Genomic DNA, 25916 nt, shown 5'->3' with positions numbered 1-25916 from the left:
AGATTCATAAGAGAGACAAACGAGCAAGCAAGCAAAATGATAGACGGCGCGCTTTAGTAAAGTTCACGCGGGAACTTGCGTCGTACAAAGTCCCGAAGGCGTCGATATGAGGCTGTGACCTATAGTTGATGTTCCCACTGATGTAACATGCCAACCACCTTAGGCTGTGGCTTTAAAAAAAAAAGAAAAAAAAGAAAGGTGCAGGAAGAAGTCAAGATGCACGTGAGCATTAAGTAACCACGAAGAAAGCATTATCTTAGTTGATACATGATGAGTCGAATTCTGCAACAAAGTAATTATGGATTCGCACCAACTAGCCCGCCAACGCATTGTGCTCTGCAAGCAGGCTTTTCATACGTATGTAACATGTCCTAACGAAGGCGGCCGAGCTCGCGCTTTGATATAGCACCGTCGAAGTTTAGAGCCAAATTTTGAAAAAAAAATAGGATGGAACGTAGAATAGAGGCCGACAGCCACGGTGGCAGCAGTCCGGGCGCTGGCGCGCGCTATTTAGGATTTCTTGCCTGTAGTGCGCTATCACTGTTAGGCGAGACGAGACCCCTGGCGAAGCGCACTTGCGGATTTTGCACGAGTCCAGAACCGCACAGAACCGTCGTCATCCCGCGTGGTTCTATCTGCCGCGAGTTGTGGCACCTATCACTTTAAGCCATAGTGCAGCGGCACTACGATTTATCATCTGGCGTTCATGAACTCGACGAATAATTAGGCCTTCCGGTGAGCGCGCGACATCCACGTATGGCATTTATCCGCGTAAGACTGGGCCCGTATTCAAAAAGCCTCTTACGCTAAAGCTCTTTCTTCGGAGTAAATTTTAGCCAATCCTGGGTGCTGGACATATTTATTAGCAAGGACCGCCGTCGGCCAATAGCAAGAAAAGCACTTACGTACGTAAAGCTTCGTGAATTCGGCCTCCGGTGTGTAGAGAACCTGTTTTACCGTGGGATAAATACGGAAGAGACACTGCACCAGTGTGGGATAAACGTCGCAACAGAGGCCTTCCGTGAACAGCATGTATACACTCGCGTCCCGTACAGGACACGCCTTTCAGAGAAACATAATTGCACGTGAGGACGCCCCCTCTACGCGGGATTATGAAGGATTACGTGACCCCTCGTCTCGTTAAGACTCTTCGACAGTGCTCGTTGGCGTAAAGGGAGGTAACGATCATCCGCGAGGCACGACGCTTCGCGGGAAGCGGCGAGTACGAGCTATATAGTGTACAGAAAGAAGATGCCCACACGGAAACACCACGGCCGAAAATAAATACGAACGAGTTGCTGTGCTCGCCGCGCTCCTTCATAAAAGATCCCCTCGTCGTCTCTAAGCTTGTCGGTGAACCCAGACTCCCATGGCGGTTCAAGGACGCGTTTCATGGTGTTTTGAGGGACCTCCGAGTCGGAACGAAGCGCTTGGTGGTCGCTTACATTGCGCGCCTGTAGAATTACGCGTGATGCATATGCACGGCAGGACAAAGAGTTGAGGCGCGAAAACGGGCTTGAGATTTGTTGACCTTCTTTTTTATATTATTATTGTTGTTATACCGGGCTCGCTCGATCTACACGACGAACGGCTCTTCACAAAAGTCGAGGTCAGGACCTGCACACCATGTTTATTCATTCTTGGCAACCGCACAGGCGCGCATGGGGGATATACCTCCGGGTATATTGTGTGTAACGTCCAAGGATTTCTTTGTTTGGTCGAGGCAAATTTTTCGGGATGCCAGTTGGATAATAGATCGTACTTTTGCCGCCAATGCGCGAACCACGCCGATGCCTCCGCAGCTTTGCCTCGCGGTCGCCTGACGCAATGTTCATGTTTATTCATGAAACGTGTTTGGAGAAATCGAGGTACTATGCGCCGAATCGATACTTCTTTCCTTTATTCTTTCTTTCTTTTTCTTCTTTTCTGCACTTGCATGTTGGCGTGGTGGCGCCTATTTCCTTCTCAAGCGCCTGAGAAGATTTCTTCGGCTCATTTGATTCTCGCCGAAAAAAACCACGGGTAGTTGCGACTTTTTCCGGCTTCTAGGGAAAACATTTCTTTGATCATTCAGAATCAGCCGCGAAGTAAATACGCTTAAGCACTTTATATACGTCGAACACAACAAGAAAATGTTTAGCGGAATGGATTTTAGCCATTTGAGATATCACGCTGCATGCAATGCAGTTTCTTAATAATAATAATAATAATATTTGGGGTTTTACGTGCCAAAACCACTTTCTGATTATGAGGCACGCCGTAGTGGAGGACTCCGGAAATTTTGACCACCTGGGGTTCTTTAACGTGCACCTAAATCTAAGCACACGGGTGTTTTCGCATTTCGCCCCCATCGAAATGCGGCCGCCGTGGCCGGGATTCGATCCCGCGACCTCGTGCTCAGCAGCCCAACACCATAGCCCCTGAGCAACCACGGCGGGTGATGCAGTTTCTTGACAGCGTATGAATCCAAATATAATAGAGGCATATTAGACTTGTCCATACTCATTTCGAACTGCTTTTTTGTATGTTGCATATGTTGTCAATGACACACGAGAAGTTTACGCAGGGAAGAATGATGCATGAGGAATTCGTTTTGCATACACCACTTTCAATCAAAGTGTTTTCTTTTTATTTGTGCCCTAATGATCTCTTGGAGCAAGTATCATGTGTAAAGTACTCAAGAAAGCTAAAAACAGTTTATAAACACCAATTTGAAACAGTACCAAGCGTGTCGTACTGCCCCTGAGGGAAAATATAATCAGTCGCATGTGTAGGGCGTCGTAATACCGAGCCTGGCATGAAGCTGAGACGCTGATGCGGAAAACTGACAGGTATTTGCACAATAAATGTGAGACACTGCAGCTGAGCGAGCAAAAAAGAAAAATGAATGGACTTGTGGTTTTACCACTTGCCTTTGTTTTGTGTAGCCACTCATATCGCGACGAGACGAGAGAGCCTTTCGTCTTAGTTTGTACAGCAACGATTTGTCAAGCATCTGTATATAGTGAAGTTTGTCTGTTAAGCAATGACACTTCGTAAAGAATAAGAGTTATAGGTAAGCTTTCTCTGGCTGCTCAGAAATTCTAGGAAGTTTCCGAAGACGTAGCCAATAGCGGGCACGTTTATGGAAATACCGAAACACAAACCGACGTATCGCGCGACCGCTTTATAGAGTACGTTGGACAGTACGACAGTGTGCAACACAAAGCTTGAACGAGTTGGACAATCGTCCACTATCAGAAATCGAAGCTTTAGGGCAGCACACCCAAAGAACATCCGCGCTGAAGGCCTTACTCGCGTAGGTTCCGGCCGTTTACGGGGCTTCACGATAGACATAAAGAACGCCGCCCCCTACCGCTCTATAGCGTGCGTGGTTTGTTCGTGCTCATCTGTATTTCTATCTCCCCCTTCCACTCTATTTCTCGTTTTACCCCCTTAACCTTTCCCCCGCGCAGGGTAGCCAACCGGAACTACCTCTGGTTAACCTCCCTGCCTTTCTACGCCTCCTTCTCTCTCTCTCTCTCTCTCTCTCTCTCTCTCTCTCTCTCTCTCTCTCTCTCTCTCTCTCTTGAACGGGTCAGCCATCAAAAATAGTTCACGAGAGTCCCTCCAGAGAGCGCTCTGTCCTTTTCTACCGATAAAATGGTGGCACCAAGATTGAAATACACAAGCGAGTGGCATATGCTTCTATACGAAGGAAAAGCTAAGGCGCCGGCACGTAAGGAAACGAGGTTGCGTCCAGCCAGTCAGCTGAGCGTACCGAGAAGGAAATCTAGTAAACACGCGCGTTGCCGAGCGGTCGAGGCCCAGCGGCGTCGCCCAAATCGACCTCGAGACATCGGCTGTTCGGAGGCCACCGGCGCCTTTGCGGACGCCGCTCGGATGTTAGCGCGGTAAAGCAAATAAACCGCGACACCCGAGCGTCTCGGTCACGGCATTCACCCGGCGCTGCAGCAGCAGCATGCCGAAGCAGCAGCAGAGCCGAATGCGGCAGGGTCGATCGACCCTGTGCAATACGAAGAGGCCTGTGCGTGGCCGCCACAGTTGGTATCCGTGGCCAGTTACATATTCATACGGAGAAAGTGGCGGCGAGAAAGAGCGGGTGCGAAGTGTGAGCTCGGGGGGGGGGGGGGGGGAGGGGGGTTGTTAGGTGTTGGTCAGCGCGGTAAGGAAGAGGGCGCCGACGGCGAAGCAGCAACGTCGCCGCGGCCGTGGCCTAGGAAGGCGAGGAAGGAATCTACGCGCACGCGCACCTGGGCATCTCATTTGCGAGAGGCGCGCACGACCAACCTTCGCCGGCGTTTGGGGCAGGTCTTGACACTGGCGCGTGGCACGCGGGGTCCTTCACTGCGGACGCGCGCGGCGCCAGGGGCCACGCTGTTGCTGCTGCTGCTTCCTCACGAACGAAAAAAAAAAAAAGAAACGAGAAAGCCCCGGCCAGTCGACGACGGGCGTCTGTGAGAATGCGGATCGTAGACGGCTGTATGCGGGACCTCGCCGACACGGTGTCCCAAAAGGTGTAACCGAGCAAGCACTATGGGTGATTCGTTCATCAACTATGTCAAAAGCGATTGCACAATGATTTTTTAAAGTTGAGACAGGTGATTGAGCATGAGAGTTCGTTGTCAGTAGATAGAGCGAGGCTGGCCAAAGAAGGACAACGTCGAGCGTAATCGTTTGATCGTGCTTAGAGCTTGTTGGCCAGAAATGGTCCTTGCACCATGAACCCTATAAACCACCACCACCACCACCAGGATAATAATAATAATAATAATAATAATAATAATAATAATAATAATAATAATAATAATAATAATAATAATAATAATAATAATAATAATAATAATAATAATAATAATAATAATAATAATAATAATAATAAATCGCTTGATTAGAAAAATATCAAGCGTTATATCGAAATGCCCACGCAGTTAGTGGCGACTGTAACCGTATAATACGGTGTCTCTGTCAATGGATGTTACACGAGTTACACCTGTCATTCCCCCTGACATTTTTCGCATTTTCACATTCATCACAAACATGAAGCCTCTTTCATTTACGGCACCTGATTTTTTTTTTCGACAGTCATGTACAAGCGCACAAGGGGCACAGAATCACTTATAACATCACATCGGGTCGCGTTAGCTGATACACCGTTTCGTATCCAAGATAAAAAGAGCTTCTCATAAGGTTTCGGCGGTTCGTTGACGCCTGAAAAATTGAGCTCCGCTTATTTTAGACGCGAGAAAGCGCTACAGACTATAAGTATCGGACATCCGGTGGCATATACTGCAATCTGCCCCTGCATTGCTTCAGGCCAGCGCGACGTTTGATGCCACAGCTCGGAGAAATAGCATCCATCTATACCTATAGGCGCACGGCAGTATTCAGATTCCCAGAAGCTGGATCAACGGTTCTTGCCGGAAAGTTTAACGATGACCGTGACGAGTCATCCGAAAAGTGACGCTGTTGTTGCATTTCTTGTTATCATCATTTCTCACCACTTGCCAAGTGCATGCGTAAGTCATGTGAGGTCAAAGCGCCGGTGTTTCCTTTTTTTCTCTTTTCTTTTCCTAGCTTCGACTTTTGCTGAATGCCGCTCTGCTATGTTTATGAAGCATTCAAGTAAAGCCAAAATGCTCAGAGGGCATCTTCATATGACGCATGAGAAATAGGAACCGAAGATAATGTCCAGGAATTTTTTTACATTGCCCCTTCGCCATTCTGTGGAACTTCACCGCAGTACACCTCACCGCATTGCAAATGAGTGCCGTAAATAGACATGTTATTAGAAAAGCGTACACTCTCGACGTTGCTAATTGTAAGTTGTTGATTCTCGCATCTTTTTGTAAATTTCATTTTTAAGAATGCTGTCCATTGACTAACGCTGGTGCAATGCGGTGAAGTTCAACAGATAGCCGCCGAGGCTACGTCCGAAATTCCTGGGTAAGGTGATGCCAACACATGCTTTATTTCAGCACATTTTATACGGACACTACAGATAGCAAAGTCTCAGTAAGCGCAGAGATGCTTAGTCATTTACGGGGCTCCGAGCGTATCGCATGGGACGGCCCGCATGAATCCCTCGCAGCCCTTCAGGAAGGTTCGAATGAGCCACCAGAGATACCAGGCAATTGAGGTACCGAGAAGGTCGTATGCACTTGAGTGAGGAAAACGACCGCGCCGGACCCCGCTGTTATGCAATAGCTCTTGCAAAACGACAGGGGTTGTTCGGCGCCAAGAGGCGACGAGCAAGGCGCGGCGCGGCTGCCAGTTCGTAATGCGCAACTTACTCCACCGCCTATTTCCACAGGCACACCTCTCGTTCCCGAATGTATAACAACAGGCCTGCTTCCTGAAAGGAACCGGCGGGCAGCCTGGGTGAGCAGTGGCGCACAGAGCCCCTCGTGAAGTGTGTATAGTTCAATGAAACGGGCCTCCGCGAGACAAGACAGCAGATCTTTCACGGCGTGTAATGTGAACATCCGTCACTGTGCCAGACAACCACACCCCCTCGCTCACATGTAATTCGCGTGCGGTCAGCCACCGGCACAGTGAACCAAGCGTGGTATATATGGAGCTTGTCAGGAACCGAACTGTGACCGCTGACACCAAGCTTCGTCGTGCGACTAGTTTACACTGTTAAGAACGTCACGGACGTTACGATTGTGCCTATACTGTGGCGGAAATCTTCAGGTTCTCTCTCAATGTTTCATTCACATCCAAAGCTTTTGTATCTTTTGAGATGATGCCTTGCGTGGCTGGAGTTCCAACGCATCCAGCTGTTGCCTCCGTATAGGCACGACACTACTGCACTGTCTTCGCACGGCGAAAAACAGTTTGCCTCCTAAATTCATTGTTAAGCCAACATTTGAACAGTTTAATCCTTACGAATGCGAATGAATTGGAAATAAGCGACTTACACGTAGTTATGAGCTGACCTATTTCTTGCATTTTGATTTCGTGGGAGAATTCCGTATGCAGTGAGCACGCAGATGAAAGAGCATCGCTTCAACCGCCTTCGAAGCGACCGGTATTTATGATCATTGCTGTGATTTCGTGACGTTCTTGTCACAAGTGGAGTTTCAGCATAGAGTGCCAATTGTGCAAGGTTACAAGCTCGGTGACTGAGAGCAAAATAGCGGGCATCTTTGTCTATGCCTGGTTCGGTAAGGGCGTACGCATACTTCCTTTTCGAGCGACGTGTTCTATTTGGCATGATCAAGGGAAGAAAATAAAGGGTGCTGTGCCATCTTAGAGTCCAGACCTCTAAGTTCTTAACAAAGAGTTACTGGACTCGCAGACGCCAGTGATAATACGAACCAAGCCTTACTGACGAAACATGACAACATTGCGACGTGAGTACACAATGTCGAGCACGGAGAAAGTACGTTGCCGAAGCTCTCAGTTCTCGAAGCTCTCGTTAAACAGTGTACGCAGCACGGCAATAGAATCGACGAGGTAAGGCGCTGTAGGCCGCACTTCAAGTCAGGGTTTTATTACTGCACCTGTAGGACGTAACCACATTGGGTGAGAGCGGAACAACGTTTTACCCCTGCATGCTTAAGTGCTGCATGCTCACGTCTTTTCTATCTATCTATCTATTTGTTCATTTTTTACAGTGGGCTCCATAAATTCTGTAACGATACAACGAACAAGCCTCGAAAACCGTAAAGGTGCGGCGCCTATTTCCCACGCAAAGATATAACTTTTTTTTTTTTAAAGACACAACGGGACGCAGCTATACGTATACGTAACTGCGTACCACCCACGTATTTCCTAGCACAAGCTCAGTTTTGCCCACTGGGCATCGGTGAAAGTGCTCCGCGCCTGCCGAAGATCCGGGCAGCTGTATTCAATATACGCGGCAACGCAGACAGGAAGGAAGGAAGGAACGAAGGAAAGGCTGCAAGACCCCGCAATTAAACGCGCGAAAGGTGAAAGTGTTGCGCGTCCGCTTCGGCGAACATTTATTCGCGCCACGGCATCGAGAGCGAGAGCTTTGCGGCGTTCAACGCAACAGCGAGTGCTCGTTTCTCCTTTCGGCCTTTCTCCATTTGTCAAATTCTCGCGCGCGGCCATGTATTTTGGAAAGCCCTCCGCCCAGGCGAGCCGGGAGAGGGCGCGCCGGCGCGGCTCTCTTTAAGGCTTTTGCGCACGGCGCTACGGAGTGCCTGTGTTCAGGCTGTTCAGACGTCGTAACCTGGAGGTCTGCAAGAAGAACGGGAGGAGGAGGGGGGAAGTCGGGAAAGTTAAGAGGGGCCGTTGTAAAGGTCTAGACGGATGAGTTTGTGGCGGAGAGAGGAGCGCATGCAGCGAGTGCATACACCCTGCGGTCGGCGCTGGAGGTGGTAGGAGCGAAGTTGCTCTTCTTCCTCCAATCGCCGCACGCTGAGAGCTCTAAGCTCGCAGCAACATCAACGGCGGCGGCGGCCGCAGCAGCAGCGAGCGCGGGAAAGGAATGGCGCGTTCAGGTCCTCGTTACGGGCGGCACGCCTTTCGGGAGACTGCAGGGAGAAGGGGCCGAGTTAGGCGGTGGGTGGTGGCGTAACGCCCGTTTGATAAATGGACCACTCGGCCACATCGCACAAACACAACAGGCGCTGGCGGCGATCGCCTCGGACGCGGATTTGGAACCGGGATGGGCACAAGTGGCAGGAGCAACAAACAGCGCGGCAGCATTGCGCAAGGAAAACGTGACCATCGCCGCGCAAAAGGTCGTCCGATGAGCGTGGAGTGCCGGAATTCCTGTCGGCCGCCGTTGTCCGAAATCTTTAGGGTGAACAGCGCTGCTCCCGCGGCGTCCGAGCCGTGCACGATGGTGCGGATGTTAGTGACCTGTGTTTGAGTACCCAGCATGAGCTCTGCCTCGAGCGAGCCAGTTTACTTCGTTTGCGAGCCGTCGCGCCGTAGCAAATGGAAGGAGTGCGCGTATTGCACCGTCTGACCGCGGTGGCAATGTCACGCTTGCGAAAACACTGCGATCAAATAAGGATATTTGCCCTTGGGTCGATGTTGGCGCGAATCAACTCCACGCGATCTTTTATGTATAGGTCGACAAAGAGAGGACGAGAGAGAGAAAGAAACTTTCGCGACGTATTGCATTCTGTAAAAGCACCGTGATGATGATTGTGTTCCTTCTCACTGACGATGACACGAACAAAATGATAGACGTCGCTTTCTATGGCGATGTTACGCTATTAGACGTCATCAAGGGGAAGGCTATTGTCGTCGGTATTGTAACATCCGCGGAGTAAGGAGACAATATTAATAAGGTTTCTTGAAGCGAAACATTGAATAAAAAAATGATGCTTTGATTTGACTTTCCATATAGTGAGGTCATTCTGAAATAATGGCTCCAAATCACTTGCATTCAGCGTAAGCGCTGACAGAAAAGCCTCACCGATTCCATCAGAACGATGCTCCGATGAAGAATTATCCTATAGCTCGGCGCACAGCTATGCTTCAGAGAGCTGGGACCAGCGAAAGCAGCGAATAAGCCACGAATCACTGCTGTGCGAAGAAAGTGCAGTCTCGTAAAGTTCTATTTATGGACAAACTCCATGCGCAAGACGTGGCATCCCAAGAAGCGATTGCCACCGCATGCAAGTTTCAGGTTGTCAAACCGCTTGCGGAGCAACGGAAAGAGCTCCCGCGGGCGGCATTCCACGTACACGGTCTCTTAAAGCCAATCTAACCACATCCTACATACGCCGCCACAAGTCAGCGGACGCACTGACTACGAACGCGTGCCTGCAATCAGGGACGAAACAATCTACCTCGATAGCTGCGCTAAAAGCTAAAAGCACTCGGGTATACGTGGACTTTTTGTTTTTTCCGTTTGTGGCGTTTAGGTGCAGTGAGTATACAGGCGGTGACGACGACGACGACATTCCGGATGTGCCCAGCCATTCAGTCGAACCTGGAAAGACGAGACAGCGTTCGCCTTCGTGCCAAGCGTCAGTCACGTCCCGCGTAACGGCAGGCGAAGAAGACAAAGCGAAAGAGAAGGCAGAGTGAGAAGGAGGAAGTGGGAGAGCGGATACGAGACGGAGTGGAGGCGCCAGGCTTGCTATGTCATTCCATTCTCTGCCCTTCGCAGTATAGCTGTTCCTTACATGGAAAAGAAAGAAAGCCGCCGCTACAGAAAGGAGCGGGACGGATAAGTCCCGCGCAATTTGTCCGATTGTCGGGGAAGAACGCGCACGCCAGCACGTATACATGCGCAAACAGCGGCACGAGAAAAAGGAAAATAAAAGAGAGGAAGCCGCTACCGAAGCACGCCTCATCGCCGTGGCCCGTTAAGAAAATCTCTCTTTTCTCTCGCGGAACTTTCTTTCTTCTTCTTCATTTAGGCGGAGAATACAGGATACATGTAATGAGAACAAAAGGAAGACTGAAAGTAGTAGTGGCAGCAGGATGCGAGCCCGACGGTGCGTGTATGGCCGAGAGAGAGAGAGTCACGTCAAACGGTGAACGCAGCCTATGGTTAGCCTACGCGAGCCTACGCTTTGATTTCAGCTTCTGGCAGCGCCCCCTATACGTTTCCAGGTATGCTAGGCGGGGAATGCGCGTGGCCGAATGGAGACAGCGCGAAGGGATGCTGAGAATGGAACGCGTAACGCTTCGCCCGCTTTGCCTTCCTATACTTTGGATTTTAAATAGAGGCTATTTACGCCCTCAAGGTAACTTAACGCTATTACTAGTTTAAGCATATTTGCAATCCCTGCATTCGAGTTTTTTTTTCTTTAATATCCCATGAAGCGCGCGAGCGCGCACACGTCGAAGGACCCATTAGCCATTCACATATTAGGAAAATGTACCTTTCTCGGGTGTTTCTCACTCTCGAATATTATGGATTCCTTCGAGCGTCTAGCCACGTAATACTCCACACGCATATTAAACATTAGCCTCCATCTCCTCTCACTATAAGGCAACATACTGCTGAAGCTGTTTACTGATGAGCCCGATCCGACGGCTTGCATAAGCCTCTTAGTCTTATAGCGTTTGCCGACTCACGCGATGAAGACGAAAAAAAAAAAAAAAAACCGCCGCGACCGGCTTCGGCCCCATATACTGGGCGCCATGTTTGAAGGTGTTATAGGCGGTGTTCTCACTACAGCTTGTTTGCTGCGCAAGTCTTGCAAGTATTGTAAATATAACATATTGGCGGAAACGCGATGAGGAGCTCGTATTCTTCGCCCCCCTTAAGCGCAGTGTGATCAGCCTCGAGTGCCATCGCAGGAATCCTAGGTTCGCCTCACGTGACACATTGAAGAGAGAGAGAGAGAGAGAGAGGAAAGGCAAGGAGGTTAACCAACATTGTGTTGAAAGACACTATAACGTATGTAGTGTCGGCATGAGCTTCGGCGGTCGTCGATACAAACGTTTGTATACAACGTCGCCATTTAGCGGATATTTGTAGGCACTCAATTGCATTTCACATTCAGCATCAACCGGCCGCAATCGGTAGAAGGAGAAGAAAGAAAGAAAGAAATCGCGGAGAAAAGAAATCGATCATCTCTCCCCCTCTCTCTCTTTCCCACCGTGCTTCTCGCGTGTGAAAAACCGTGCGACTGGCGGGAAACGAAGTCGACGAACGCCTCGATTCGCCGCTCATACCGGAGTCGCGGTAAGCGGCTGAATCACCATCAATTCGACGTTCGGGCTTGGAGCGTCGAACGCACGTCCTGTACGGGCGCCACCGCATGGTAGCCGTGCGCGGCGGCGACTGACATTTGACCGGCGACGCGATCCTTCTTCAAGGCGATTATTAACGTGACGGTCACGCTCGCACCGCCGCGTCGGTTCGCCCACCAAGGACCCGCGGCTGTCCTCCGTCGCTCTCTCTCCCGAGCGCGCGCTAAGGAAGTTTGCGCAAAAACACGGGAGGTTAGTTTGGAGGCGGGCGAGCGGACGCTTTGTCGGGAGTCTAGCGGCGTTTGGTTGACACGCGACGGAGAGGAAAAGACAGCGCGGAGATGGCGGAAGGCAAGCCGTGTTTGAGACGAGGAGCAAGTAGTGCGAAAGAGAACGCGCCTTGTTAGTTGACGTCAGAGCGAGATTCTCAGGCGAGATCGTACGCACACCTCCTTCTCCCCCCCTAGCCATCTGATGAACGTAACTAGGTGGCAAGGCTCTTGGGGAACGTCTGTCTGCGTGCTTCTCCAGCTTGCTGTTTACGGGGCCGCGAAGTATACATACGGGAAGCACTGAGATTGAGGTGTGCTCTGTTGAGAGAGAGTTACTGCGCTGCACTTTATCCAACCTTTCACCGCCTGTAAGCAAGAATCTCTCCATCGATGCACTGAGAAAATGAGGGGGAAACGGAAACGCCTTTTCTCGTAATTGCATTAAGAACAAGAGGCGGGAAGACAAGCGGAGGAGACGGGGAGTAAAGTTGGAGTGCGGAGGACAATGAATCGATATCGAAGAACAAAAAATAAAATAAAGAATAAATAAGAATAAATATGGATGTGTAAGCGGAAGGCTGCTCGACCAGCCGCCTGAAAAAACATTGCTGAACATCGTAAGAAAACAAAACGGTCCACCACTTAACTGGCGTGACAAATTTCAGTGGCAGAAATTAACAGTACAGAATTTAATTTAGACCTGCATATTTTGCAGAAATCTTCTTCTAAAAAAGTATGGTACCAGGAATGCTCATCGCAATTTTACCGGTCTTGCTTAAAAAAAAAAAGATAGCAATAGTCATTGTGTATTATTTATGAGTCAAAATTACAAGCAACTGCACTACACACGTGTGGAAAAACCGCGGCTAATTCCCGACGAGTAAACTCGTCATCGGCACCAGCGAACGCAAGTTCTGACGACGAGCTACCTCGTCTTCACAAAGAAACTTCCTCGCATGCGAAGAAAAACGCACTAACCACAAAGCTTAATTAACCCCTTTCCGCGTCGTAAGGCAGCAAACGAAGCGCGCGTCTGCCTGACTTCCATGTCTTTCCTTCTTCCTCTCATCCTTCTCCTTCATAGCCAACCGACGGAGTTAGTGGGACGTATACGCGCAACGTAAGATATTACCGCAAACGAAACATCCTCTTGGACTCAATAACGACGACGGAAGTTGCACAGCTTGACAAGAGGAAGGTATAGACATTGTATTTCGCTGTCTTGCCAACTGCACGGTCCGTATATAGGGCCCGAAGATGAAGGGGCACTGCAGCAGCCGTTGCTGACCTCTGCCAGGCGCTCGCATGCGATATACCGACCAGCCGGCTATTACCCTGCGAGGGTGCATCATTTTCTGATCTCTATATATGTAACCTGTTCGGTTCCTTTTCTTTCCTTTATTTACTTGTTTCTTTTTCTTCTTCTTCATCGCAAACCAAGCCCTTCCACACTCGTTGCCTGAGCCGCCGTCCCACACACGACGTCGTCTCGGTCAAGTTCGTGGAGCCATAAACAACGGCTCGTCGAAAGGTGCGCCTCGCGTTGTACGGGCGAAGGCAAATTGAAACGAGCACTTTTGTTTTTCTCTTTTCTTTTTCTTCCTTTTTTTTTTAGCACGGCCTTCCCCGTCGGCAAATTGAAACCGATGGCAAGCTGTTGCTCGCTTCCTACAATCTCTTCCTCGGCTTAACTCGCTGTTATGTGCACTGTAGAACGTACACCGCCGAGTTTCGGTAAAGCTCGGCGGCGCGCTTAAAATTGGAAATAAAATGCGTTCAAACAACAAGAGACACGGAAGAGGCGCGACGTTCCGTCCTTCACGCTCTGATACCTCGTCGTCATTGAAACAAGAAACGGAGTCAGTGTTGCCAGCGCTCTCATACGAAGAAGAAGAAGAAGCAGAACGCACACAAAGGGGTGCGCCCTCGGCCGTAGAGGCAGCAGGCTGCGATGTGGCAGGCCGAGATATCTGTCACCCCGCGCATTCTTATTTCCGGTGACGTGGAGGAGGCCCGCATCCGTAGCGCGGGGGAACGGGTATCCCCCCGTGCCTCGGCGGGACGGGCACGCGGCGGCGACTCCGATTGCCCGTGTAATAAGACGGGCGCCGCGCACCGGCGCGCACGCACACGCAGCTGACGGATGCCGATCGCCGGCGCTGCGCTGTCCGTCGCATTCGACCGGCAATCAAGAGGTGGGGAGGAGAGGGCGGCGAGGACCAGCCCGGAGCTTCCTGATCCACACCCGAATACCGACCCGTCCCGTGATGGTTCGTTCGACTGCATGCCGCCGCCGCCGCCGCCGCAGCGCGCGTTGTTCTCCGCAAGAACTGTAGGCGCGGAGCACGCCACATTGCCATCAGTCCAGGCCGACTTCTTTTCTTGTGGATTTCGTCATCACAGCTCTCGTCGGAACGTCGTCTTCTTTCTTCTGTCTTCGAGCGATGTTATGCGCGAAGAAAACGATACTATAGCAGGAGCGAGCTTCGGGAGGGGTCGGCCATGACGCTTGGGGCGCGTGGTGGACGCGGAGCGCACGCATCACGGGATCGTTGCAGTCTCTCTGTGAGCGCTGTTACACAGGGGGCCGAGTCACATCGCTTAAGTTCGGCCGTTGACACGGGGGTGCGCGCGCTCTTCGAGGCTTGATGGTCAACGGAGGCGGGAGGAGATGGCGATGGAAGGGAATCGTAGATGCGTTCATCGGCTGAACTTGAGCAAGGTTTTGGAGGCAGCGGGGAGGTCAGCGCACAGTGAGAAAGGGTATAGCCGGGAGTGGCGGATGCCCGGTACAAACGAGTGTACGGGGAAAGACAATGGTCACACCGGAGCTGTCGTGCAGGCGAGGAGCACCTTAAGAAAATGAGAGATGCGCGCTCGAGGCACCCGTCCTTCCGGAGGTGCCTTTATTTTTTATGATTATTTTATTCCGCACCGGTCCCTCTCGTGCGTTAAGCATTCTGCTTTTTATAAACCGGGTGCGCATTCGCTTCCGTCGAGGTGAGTCTTGTACGGGAGACCTCTTGAACTCTTGCGTCCTAGCATATCCCTTTGTGTCCTCGTCGACGAAAAAAAAATGCGAATTTGCGATAAAGCTCGCTTCCCGAGCAGCAGGATGGTAACCAGGAAGACGATGTGCGAACTGAGCTTTTAGGTAGCTATGGTGAAACTTGCGTCATGTTGAAGGGTAACGCCGATTAATAACTGCCATCGGTGTGGCGGAACAACTTTTCTTTATTTCTGTATTCCAGGTACTGTGAGAACGCTTTGGACCACTGCTTCACATGGTTATAGTGTCGGCGTTATGGGGGATCCGCACTGGTGGTGCAGTAGTGGCTAAGTCATTGTGCTGCGTACACGTAGTCGAAGGTTCGATTACGACCGATGAGGGGAGAATGTAAAAGCGTGCGTCTACCTCGCTTGTAAGTGTCCGTTAAGGAACACCAGGCGGTAAAAATAAATCCAAAATCTTCCAGTCCGGCATCTGTCGGCGTCCCTGTGTTGCTTACGGAGGTTAATTAAACCCAAAGTATCAATAAATTAATCAAGCAATGTAAGATGACATGCAAGCGGTCAGACAAAAACAAAGCAAGAGACATGCGTGTTCTCGATGCCGGCCACCCTGCGTATCTGATGCTTTTATTAAACCACCATGTGTTAATGCAGCCCCCCCCCCCCCCCCAACACGAAATAAAATAAATATTTGCCTGGCTCTTCGGTCAACAGCCACCTTTAGAGCAATGCTGTCATTTTGGTCTTGAAAAGAGCACGACGGGACAGAAAGGAATACAGAAACAGCTTGTCAGCTCCTCCAGAACAGAAAATAGGAGCCTGTGGCAAAAACACGGTTCGTTGTCCGGGCACTTCTCCGTCATCAGCAGTTGAGCGCGCCGTTATTAACTTGCAGCAGCCGCGCAAGACGACAGGGTCAGTCAAGAGGACACTGACCACACGCCGCTGGGAGCAGCAGTACAGCATCTCTTACATCGCAATGCAGCGGTCAGAGTCGGTCGCGTGCTCTGTAAATAATAACAATAAGAAGGGCCGGTACAAGGAGCACCGTCTTCCTTTCCCCCCTTCGTTATCGGCTGGCGAAACCGAGGCACCTTGCCATGCGCTAACGCCACATGGTCGTTCTTTTCCCGTGTACATTGATTTTGCATTCCGGAATTCACGCGGATTTGTTGTTATTGCTCCGAATCGCCGTGAGAAGATAGAAGACAGAGATAGACGTTGGAGGGCGTCGGGATGGGCGAGTGTTCCGTTATGTTACCGCGGAAAGTAGGGACTCGTGTGCTTTAGGGTTCTTGACAAACGTTCCCTCTTTACATATTTTTTTTTCTTTCCTTCTTCTGGGAAGTGGTGCGTTGAGCATCGTCAAGGATATCTTTTCAATCTCCTTACCTTTAAGCGCCGGGACAAAGCGACCACTTGCAACCTGCACAGAGTAAGTGTTACGCGCCACTCCAACTCTCTCGCCACTTCCTCCTCTCTGCGCCTGCTGCTGCTGCTGATGGGCGCGGGGAAAGCGAAACCTTGCTGTTTCCTTGCGTCACGCGCCCTAATCGATGGCTTTCGAATTTTTGTTTCTTGGTTTCCGTCTTGTTTCTGCCGTCTACGCGCGAGGCAGCCGGCAATTCGACTCACCGAGCCCGAAACCTGCCCATTTTGCATGCCACCGATGTTGGCACGCCAAAGGCGGCTGCCCACGGAGTAAGGCCAGACACATGGCGCTTCGGCCGATGTGTCATTGCGCCGGCCCGTTTACGTTCGCTCCCTTTCAATCACGGGTGCATCGACGAAAAAAAAAAAAAAAAAGAAGAGGAAGGAGGCATGCACGAGTTCGTGGCACTTTCTTTCTACCTTTCTTTCTCGCTCTCTCAACTCGCGTGCTCGCCTTCATCCCCGGCTCGTCGTCGTGCAAACGACACCTCGGCCGAGGCGTCGATCGGCAGCGAACGGTCATCTGCCGGTTTTCGGCGACGACTCGAACGGTTCAAGGACCTCCGGAAGAAAAAAAATATAAAGGAAGCGAACGGGAACGAGAAACCGAACAAAAGTAACCGTGCAAAAGAGAACCAACGAAACGGGTGGAAGTGTAGAGAACGACTGCTGTATAAGAAGGATGTGATGCAATCGAAAGTGAAGGAATGCGCGCCTAAAAGCCAATCGCCGCGAAAAGTGCGTCCATTCCGTTGGGTGAAACGTTGCGTGAAGCAAGGCGGTACACGAAAGCTCCGGCGTCTGTGCTGTGTATAGACGTACCCGCTCGGCGGTTAGGTGGAGCGCACGAGGACGCACGAACGCACATGCGAAATGGCCCGAGCCATTTTCTTCCGTCTCCGGGAGTGCCTTGGAAGTTGCTGCTGGGGCTGTTGCTGTTGTTGTTGCTGCTGCGACTGCTGCTACAGCGGCTACTACTACTACTGCTGGCGCTGTCGACAGCTTTCCTTCAACACGCAAGGAGAGAAGAAGCACGAGGAAGTGAGGGGCACTTGCAAAGGCCGCAACACAACTCTCAGGCGCTGTGTGCTTCATGCTGCGTTGAGGGAGTGATAGAAAAAGTGGCCCGACGATAAAAGGCTATAAGCTATAGCTGCCTGGGAGGTTCTCGGTTCACCCGCCCTTAGGTCGTTTTGTATTTTCTTTCCTTCTTTTCTTTTTTTTTTTTCTAACGTAATGCCACTGGCTGAGCTGCGGTGAGAAAGATTTACGGCTCAGCTGCGCGGCCGTTGCTTTTAGATTGGCAGGGCGTGAAAAACTTAATAGCTTTCACTGTAGGTATCAGTAGCAAGAGAAATATATCTCTATATCTATATATATTTTATTTCTTCACGCTTAACTTAGCAGCTCTATACCACAACTTGAGAACTCGGGACTTCTGAGCTGCAAAAGAAAAGGAATGCGTTCCGATCGTAATGTTGGCGTTAAACATTGGCACGTGCTGTCGCAGTTGTGCTTCCGGAGGCTTTCTCACGGACGCTCGATATGCCACGACGACATAATGATAATTAAAACACAGGAAGTAGGAGTTACAGAACTATATGTAGTATGTCGCGTACGAATTAAAAACGAACGGCAACTGGGAAAACCGAGTTCAAAGCTGAAAGACGCAGTTCCGAAATCGATCTCAAGAGGGACATGTAGAGCGAGAGGAAACACGTTCAAAGGCATCGTACGCCTCTATTATGAAAAGTATGTTAGCTGCGGATATTCAGGTTTGGCCAATCGTGGTATTTGTTGAATATACTTAGACAGCCCAAACTACCACTCTATACCATAAGCAGGTCACTTAGGCAAGTTACTGCATGCTTTGTCCAAGCAGAGCTAAAGCTCTTATAACAGGATTATACCTTTGTTTCACTTAATCACTTTATATCAGAAACAGAAGCCTATAAAAACCGCAGCACATGCGTTCATTTCGCACTCTCCCTTTCTGGGAAGCAAGGCTAAACTTGCCGAGTACGTTCTGAATGCACAAATACGGACTATGGATGTCCACTTGGAGTGTGACACTTTGATGTCGCTCCAAGTGAATCGCGTGAAAAACGATCTCCCCTAGCAATAATTTAAAACCTACGCAACCCCCAGCTGTCCCAGAAAGCCACTGTCTCATAATACATGCGTCACACATAGCACTACGTTCTACAGCGAACGCACATCTTATAGTAAGAGGACGGCTTTCGAATCACTCGCATGGCATGGCATGGCGACGAAAACTACGGACCATAAATAAACACGCTGCCAGCCGCATATAGAACGCTGGAGGCACTAAGATCCTATCGGTATAAGCTGGCACGCCCCGTCAATGTTATTGGAGTCGTACATCAGATGGTTGACTCGGTGCCTTCCTTAAGAGACTCCGTATACTGCAGTCCAAACGTTGTTCCACATGTCCGTCGAGATCGCATCGCACACGTGATTCACCGCCGGCCGCCCGTGCCCCAAAACTGCCTTGGTCCCAACTTTCGGGGGTCGACACACATTCCTCCAGGCCGCTTTTGCCACTCATTCGTTCTCGTCTAATTCCCCACAAGAGACTGGTCCCGGCAGTCTCGATTAACTTGGGAGGATGCGCATCGTTCCAAACTCCACCGGGCGTATACGGACATGTCCGTTTGCGCTTTGATACACGCGCACCTACCGTCTCTCCCAATCACACGCGCTTTCGCCACATGCTCGCATGTTGGAAGGCTTTTTGGCAGAGCCGCGGTCTGCTATCTCGGCGTGGATCTCTGCCGAGATCGCCGATATTTACGCCAAGATGCTTCCGATTGGCGCGCCATGTAGTATGCGCGCCGTTCGTTGTAAAGAAGAGTCCCGGATGCCTCCGCGTGGTTCATTGCGCGGGATGCATGCCGGTCACGTCGTGCATGGTCAAGCAGGAAGCGGCGCTTGGAGTGGGACGAGGCAAGCGCGCTTCTCTTTGTTTTCAATTAAGCTTAGATTAGTTTCCACATACCTCTTCCACATACAATCTCGGCTGAAGTGTGTATAGGGCTAGCCCGTGTCCACTTGTTTCTCTGCCTTTCTTTTTTCTCCCATCTTCAGACTTCTTCTCTGTATCTTGCTTTTGCTTGCGTTTTTTTTTTTCCTCTCTCTCTGAAATCTCGCCTCCACGGTTTCTCGAAGTGCTGCTCAAAAGTGCGCACTTGGCTCGAGTCTGTGTCAAAACAAAAAACACCGCCAACCGCCGTGGTCGCGTTGCTGCTGGTCTCCCTCAGATGCCTAGAAGAACGCGAATAGATTCGTGCCGTAGCTCGGTGGCTCCGCGCCTTATACACACGACGCGGCGAGCATCACAATGCACTTCCCTCTATGAGCATCGTGGCCGTGGCGCGGCGTCGACTTGGAAGTCCGGTCTATCGCGGCCGTTATCTGTGGTGAGTGCGCGCGCATAATCTGAATGTGTTAACCGCCTTTGCGCAACCTCGCCTCCTTTCCAAACCGCCGCCTTCCCCGCGTCTCTACGTACCTGCTATCTTAGCGCGACCGCCTGGGTGAATTGCGTGGTTCTCTCTTGTAGCGGCCGCCGGAGAAACGCAACGAGTGAAGATTTATGTCGCGGATGCGGCGCGAAAGCGTTTCTCATGTGCGCTTCGTGAGACCCGTTGGTGATTCACAGCATGCACGCTGTATACGCGTCGCGAAGCTCGCGAGGGAGGAAGCAAATTGAATCCCGCTGCGTAGACGTTGCTGGGGGAGAAATTAACCGGCGGAGATATCGCTGCGTACGGTCGCTCGCAGAGTGCGGTCACGGACCTCGGTGTTCTATACGCGGGAAGCGTGCGCGCGTCTCGAAGGTCAAGACGTTCCCGCCTGGAACCACGCGAATGTGGCTGAAGCCCTGTGCTCGAAGGCTCTCTCTGCCTGTCTGTTTATAAAGGCGCCGGCGAAAAAAGAAATATTACGGCTCAATTGCGCAAACCTAAGCGCGCACGCGCTTTGCATTAATTGTTTGATTGTGTGACTCTTATTTGTTTTGATTTCCTTCTTTCTTTTCTTCTGTAGGCTTAGTGTGGTTGCATCGCTGCGGCATGTTTGTACTTGTGCGGGGGAAGGGTTAGCTTTGACTTCTTAACTGTCTCGGAATAGGTGTCTCTGATGTGGCATGTCTTCCCGTTTGTGTGCAATTGTGAAAAGCAACAAGCGAACGCGTCCTTCTTTTTTTGACATTTTACTAAGAGAAGTATACAGATCCAGTGCACATGTCGGAATCTGTGTTAAGCAAAGCCTTTTAGTAAAGCGGTTAATGAAATCCTATGCGGCTAAATGCTAGTCGTACAATTGTCTCTACTGACATCCTATGCAACGAATAATCTCACCTAATGCTTATGTTTACGCACGACACATGTCACAAATTTAATGTCACTTAATTTATAAGTTTAGGGCAAAGAAGGCTTCGCTTTAGGGCAAAGAAGTTGGGGCAATCGGTTGACTCTCAGCGCTTTCTGGTTGCCCGGTAACGCCCCGTCGACATTGCGCTGCGATCGAGGTGGAAATAAGCGAGATCTGCATGCTTGCGAGGACTCACTTCCAGCTCGACGATACGGTAAAGAAAAACGCCCGCAACAACGAAATTCGGACATCCGGGATGAACACTGAACGATGTTACCGGGGCGGAAGGATTGTCCCCGGACTCGTTCGCCGCTGAAGACACACAAAGCCCAGCGAAAGCCGACCGACCTCCGACACATTTGAGCGCTGTATGTGCAAGTACATGCGCGGTCGCGCACCGTTCTCTTCCTCAGCGCGCCCGTGCACTCTCAATGTGCTGGGCGCGAACGCGACAGGGGAGACCTCGTTTCGCCTCCCGTCTTAATTCCGCCTTCGTTCTTCCGTTTTCTTTCCTACCCCTGTTTCTCTCCCGGAAGCCGCGACGGCTGCGTTCCGGAGCATGCAGGATCGACGTGCACGTTGGAGAGAGAGAGAGAGAGAGAGCAGGAGCAGCCTCTGGTAAGAGGCCACGGCAGAACATCCCGCGCGCCCAGCTAGGCGGCGTAGAGCGTGCGAGCGAGCGGCAGGTTATTACAGCCACCCCGTATACACACACAGGGCGCGCGCGTGCACGCGCCGGTGGCCGGGCTCCTTCTTCTTGTTCCGTCCTCGACAGTGACCTCTGTTCGAGAGCGAAGACAAGACCGAGAGCAGCGCTTCCCCCTTCTTCCTCGCCTCCTCCTCGACGCGCGTTAGCGCGGCGGCGGGGCGGGCAGGCGCCGAGTTACGCGAGGAAGAGGCAGCCGGCAAACGGGGCCCGGCCGTAGTGGCGCGAGCGGCTGCTGCCAGACGTGTGGTAGCGCACATTCCGCGGCCCTTCCCGTCGCTGCCGGACGCAGTGGACCAAGACGAGCAACCTTCCCAGCGCGCGTGCGCCCCCTTAGCCTCACCTCGCGGGCGCGCTTGTCCGCGCACCACCGTCGGCCAGTCGCTGCACGAGGAACGCTGCGCGTGCAGGGTTACAGCGTCCCCGCGTCCGAACGGGAGTGCCGAAGTGCCGAAAAGCGGCGCGACACTTCTTCTTTCGAATATGCCCGACTAACACGCTCTGCTACATCACTTGGTCCGCGCTTTAAGCTTAAGAATAGCACGGAAAAGAAGGGGACGCGATGGACAGACCGGGCGCCAACTTCACTTCCGAACGAATTTATTTCCGGGAACCTGCACCGAAGAACAATCCTGACCCAGGAGCGTTAGGAGCGAGGATACACGGCATGCACCCGCACGAAACAGCAAACGTACATGTTCAGGTTTTGATGCGGTCTCCGTTAATAGCCCTATCTGTTAAGAGCCGTGTTCTGGGTCAGCGTTCTCTCGACATCTTTGCATCGCAAGGAACGGAAGGTTTTAAACGTGGCTTGTGGGGCGGTCTATCTGAAACGGGAAGTTGCATTGTTGGTGTTTCGTGTGCGTCTACGCTCACCGCTTAGACGCGTGCGTCGCATTTAGCTTCGGTTTCTTCAGTTAGCGCATGTTCTGTCCTTCTCGGCCCATGTGCTCGTTGAGCTTTTCCTAACTAATATTCTTTCGAATATTAGCGGGTTAGGAAAGTATCCCCGTAGAGCTGCGCATTTGGGCCGCAGTCTAAGGAAGCTCTTGTCTGCACGAGGGCGTGGGTTCGAATTCAGAGAGTAGAAGCCGGATGGCCCGATGAGACGAAATGCAGAGACGCTCGCCAGGAGGTCAAAACAAATACGGAGCGAGCGTTCCAGTACAGCCTTTTCAGCAGCCTTAACCACACTTACTTTGTTATTACTCCGAGACGACAAATGTCACTGTTGTTGCTTTATAAACAATGTTACCCTAAATTCGGTTTCTGAAGTAAGCAAGAGACTAGATAAGTTTGCTTGAAGATCAGCTTTTGCGTAAAGAGGTTGTTATAGGAACTAAACTAGCTGGCTGCAGTCGCAACGGTCACAGGTGAATTAGGCGGATGTTAGGCAATGTGTATTATTAAGCCTCAATGCAGAAATGGCTGAAATGTCTTGTAACGACGGACCAGTTCTTTTTACGACGAGTCCCTTCGGTGTAGATTGCCATTATTTTTGGGTGGTTGCCAGCACCTCGCCCGAGCGACTCTGTTCGAAGGCAGCAGAGATATACAAGTCCTTGCTGTCCCTACAAGTGGCGGAAGCTTCTAGTGTTTGACATCACGAATACTTGGTGTCCAAGTGCATCGGCATCATCTGGAAGGGCTTGTCCCGCCGTCATCGGTAGTCGTTTGATAATGCGATGCTAAATAAGAAGGTTGACCTTGCTGCATAAACGTTGTGGTGTTTGCCAAGTACTGCTGCACTTTTCTTTTTCTAACACGAGACACACTTATAAAGAAACCGCCATTGCTTATACTATATTTGATTTAGTTGGGAACCAGGTGAAGAGCTTGGAGGTATGCGCTTTCTGCTACTATGTAAAACAAAATGAAAGAAATCGTAAAGGACGTAATGCACTCATTCACTCGCTCGCTCAGTACCGAACTAACCAACCAACCAACCAACCAAACAAACAAACAAACAAACAAACAAATAAATAAATAAATAAATAAATAAATAAATAAATAAATAAATAAATAAATAAATTCTGATATAGCATTTAGGCGGAGCTGTTATTGAGCCCAAAAGACTGGGCATAAGTCTCAGACAAACGTCACGCAGGTGATATGTCCCCACCATGCAATAAATAAACAAATAAACTGCTGACAAGGACACCGAAACGAATGGATCAAAGTGCGAAACCGACCATCCTCCGAGAATCCGACCCCGCCCCCTCCTTTTTTTGTGTGTGTGTACGTGTTTGTGCTTCTTTTGTTTTCGCGCTTAGAGTTCGGGGGCACTGACGCAGCGACACCATTTGCCGGGCTCACGCACTACGCGTCTAATAGGTTCTCACTCGATAATTCAGTTCACATCATCACTTTCTCTCGCATCTCGGTGATCCTCGCGGTTCACGCAAGACCGCATCGGTCGACGCGGTGTTTCCAGTGACGCAAGCGTTCGGTATCCCCGTCCACGCGCACTCGAACCGCGCGATTCCGTCACCGCCGCCGGCGCGGTCCGTATCGGCCTTCTTCACCTTTACTTCTGCGTCGCCGGCACTGCGCGTCTCGTCGCGTGCAAACCGCTCGCATATCAACGAAGCGACGACGCCGAGAGGCGCGCGGCCGCACGTGCAGGCAGGCACCCCTTTTTTTGCTGTCGTTTCAAAAGCAGCAAGGCCGGTGGGTGCAAGGCAAACGGGTTCAACAACCCGAGCAGGCAAGTCTGGCTGCTTCGCTCGACACGGCGGCGGGCCAGCACTTTACCGCCGAGGTGCCACCGGCCGCCACGTCCCGCGCAGATATAGCGGCGCTCGGCCCGAGCCGCCGCCGCGAACATCTATCAGCGTTCACTGCGCGCGCGCGCAGGGATTTTTTCAGAAGGCAGCAATTTTCCCCTCAGCAGCCTGTCAGCCTGACGAGGAGTCCGCGGAGCCGTAGACGCTCGCCCCGTGTCTCCACCTCCTCCCGGCGGCGTCCCAGCCGACCGCGCCGCCACACCAAGTCGCCTTGTTTTCTTTCGTCCGCAGCACACGAACGGGCGTGCGTGCGCGCGCGAGAGCTCGGGCTGCCGTGTGGCACATACGCGTGCAGTGCGTGCGTACGTTGCATGCGGAAAGCCCGAGCAGCGCGCGCCCGATAATGAGCCTTATTTAGGGGATCGAACGAGACGAGTTGGAAGAGTCAGAGCGGCGTGAAGTTTCGCGGCAGAGAGTGGTCAACCTCGCGGCAGCTTGCCGCGGTTGTTGCAGCTGTTGTTGCTATTGTTAACGTTGTTCTTTCTTGTCTTTCGTTTCATCGTTTTTTTGTCTACGTCTGGCAACGTGACTGCCCTTTATTGAGCGCTTTCGGACTCGCCGGTCCGCGCGCGCGTGCTCGCGCATACACGCCCCCGTCTGGGAGAGGCGATGCAGGAATGCGCTGCCCCTTATATCCACGCGGAAGAACGATTCGATCGGCCGCTCGTGATCCGTGCTCGCCGGCTGCAGACGGCCTGGCCCGTCGTGTGTTGGCGCGCCTGGATCCAGCTAGCCTTCGGCGTTGGCAGGCGCATCGAGGTGGAGGTTCCTTGCGGAAACAAAGAGTAGAAGAACGACGTCCACGGGCCTGACGACGCTTCGAGCCTAATTAACGAGTGCCGAGCGTTGTTGCGCGAAGCGAATGTTTGTTCGAATGCTTTTGGCGTCTGTTGCTTGTGTCACGAGCGATAGCTGCGGTGCCTGTGACGCAATGTGACAAAAATTGACGTGCCGCGTCTTGGGCGTTGCTGTGCGCCGAAAGAAAATGTTATCGTGGCCGTTCGTTGAATCGTAACGACTCGTCCACACTCCTGGACCAATTAAATGTTGGTCATTTTACACTGAGCACTGACCACTACCGTGTATCAAAGGAAAGCCAAATGTCAGCCTGGAGCCACTGTAAACTGGTTCTCTTATAGGTGGGCTAACCCAGTGAAAGACCTTTTGTCTGCTTTATGTGCTGTGATTGATTGATTGATTGATTGATTGTTGAGTGAGTGAGTGAGTGAGTGAGTGAGTGAGTGAGTGAGTGAGTGAGTGAGTGAGTGAGTGAGTGAGTGAGTGAGTGAGTGAGTGAGTGAGTGAGTGAGTGAGGAAACAGAATGATGTAGCTGTGCTACAGGCATCGGGCTAGAAGTTCCTATTTTTTGTCTAGTTCTTTAAGTAGGAAACAAGATCCTCACGGCAATTTTTCATTCTTCTTTTTTCAGCTCCACTCTCATCAGAAGTCCGGTCTCCACGTGATAGGGGTAAGTGCGAATGCATGTTCTCCGATATTCCTAGAAGAAACAAAGGATTATTTTCGGTGAGATACACACGCCTTGAAAATATCGCCGCCATCGGTTCCCGCCGATCACGTGCCGGACATTTGGACGTGCGTAGAAAGCACGACTGAGAGCGACTTCTGCTTATTATGCGACCCGATCTCGTCGATTTTCGGATACCAGCACGAAG

The 25916-nt window shown here is 51.3% G+C and overlaps 1 protein-coding gene across 2 annotated transcripts in view; it reads left to right on the top strand.

The window, feature by feature from the left end:
* LOC142575853 (uncharacterized) overlaps positions 1 to 25916 on the top strand; it is a 156368-nt gene that overhangs the window by 82038 nt on the left and 48414 nt on the right. For both annotated transcript variants that reach the window (XM_075685554.1, XM_075685553.1), the window contains exon 3: positions 25673 to 25711. In XM_075685554.1, the coding sequence (XP_075541669.1) occupies positions 25673 to 25711 (39 nt within the window). The remainder of the gene's footprint in view (positions 1 to 25672; positions 25712 to 25916) is intronic.

This window comes from Dermacentor variabilis, chromosome 3 (assembly GCF_050947875.1).
Source record: "Dermacentor variabilis isolate Ectoservices chromosome 3, ASM5094787v1, whole genome shotgun sequence".
Lineage (NCBI taxonomy): Eukaryota > Metazoa > Arthropoda > Arachnida > Ixodida > Ixodidae > Dermacentor > Dermacentor variabilis.
This window is presented reverse-complemented; position numbering and strand designations above follow the sequence as displayed.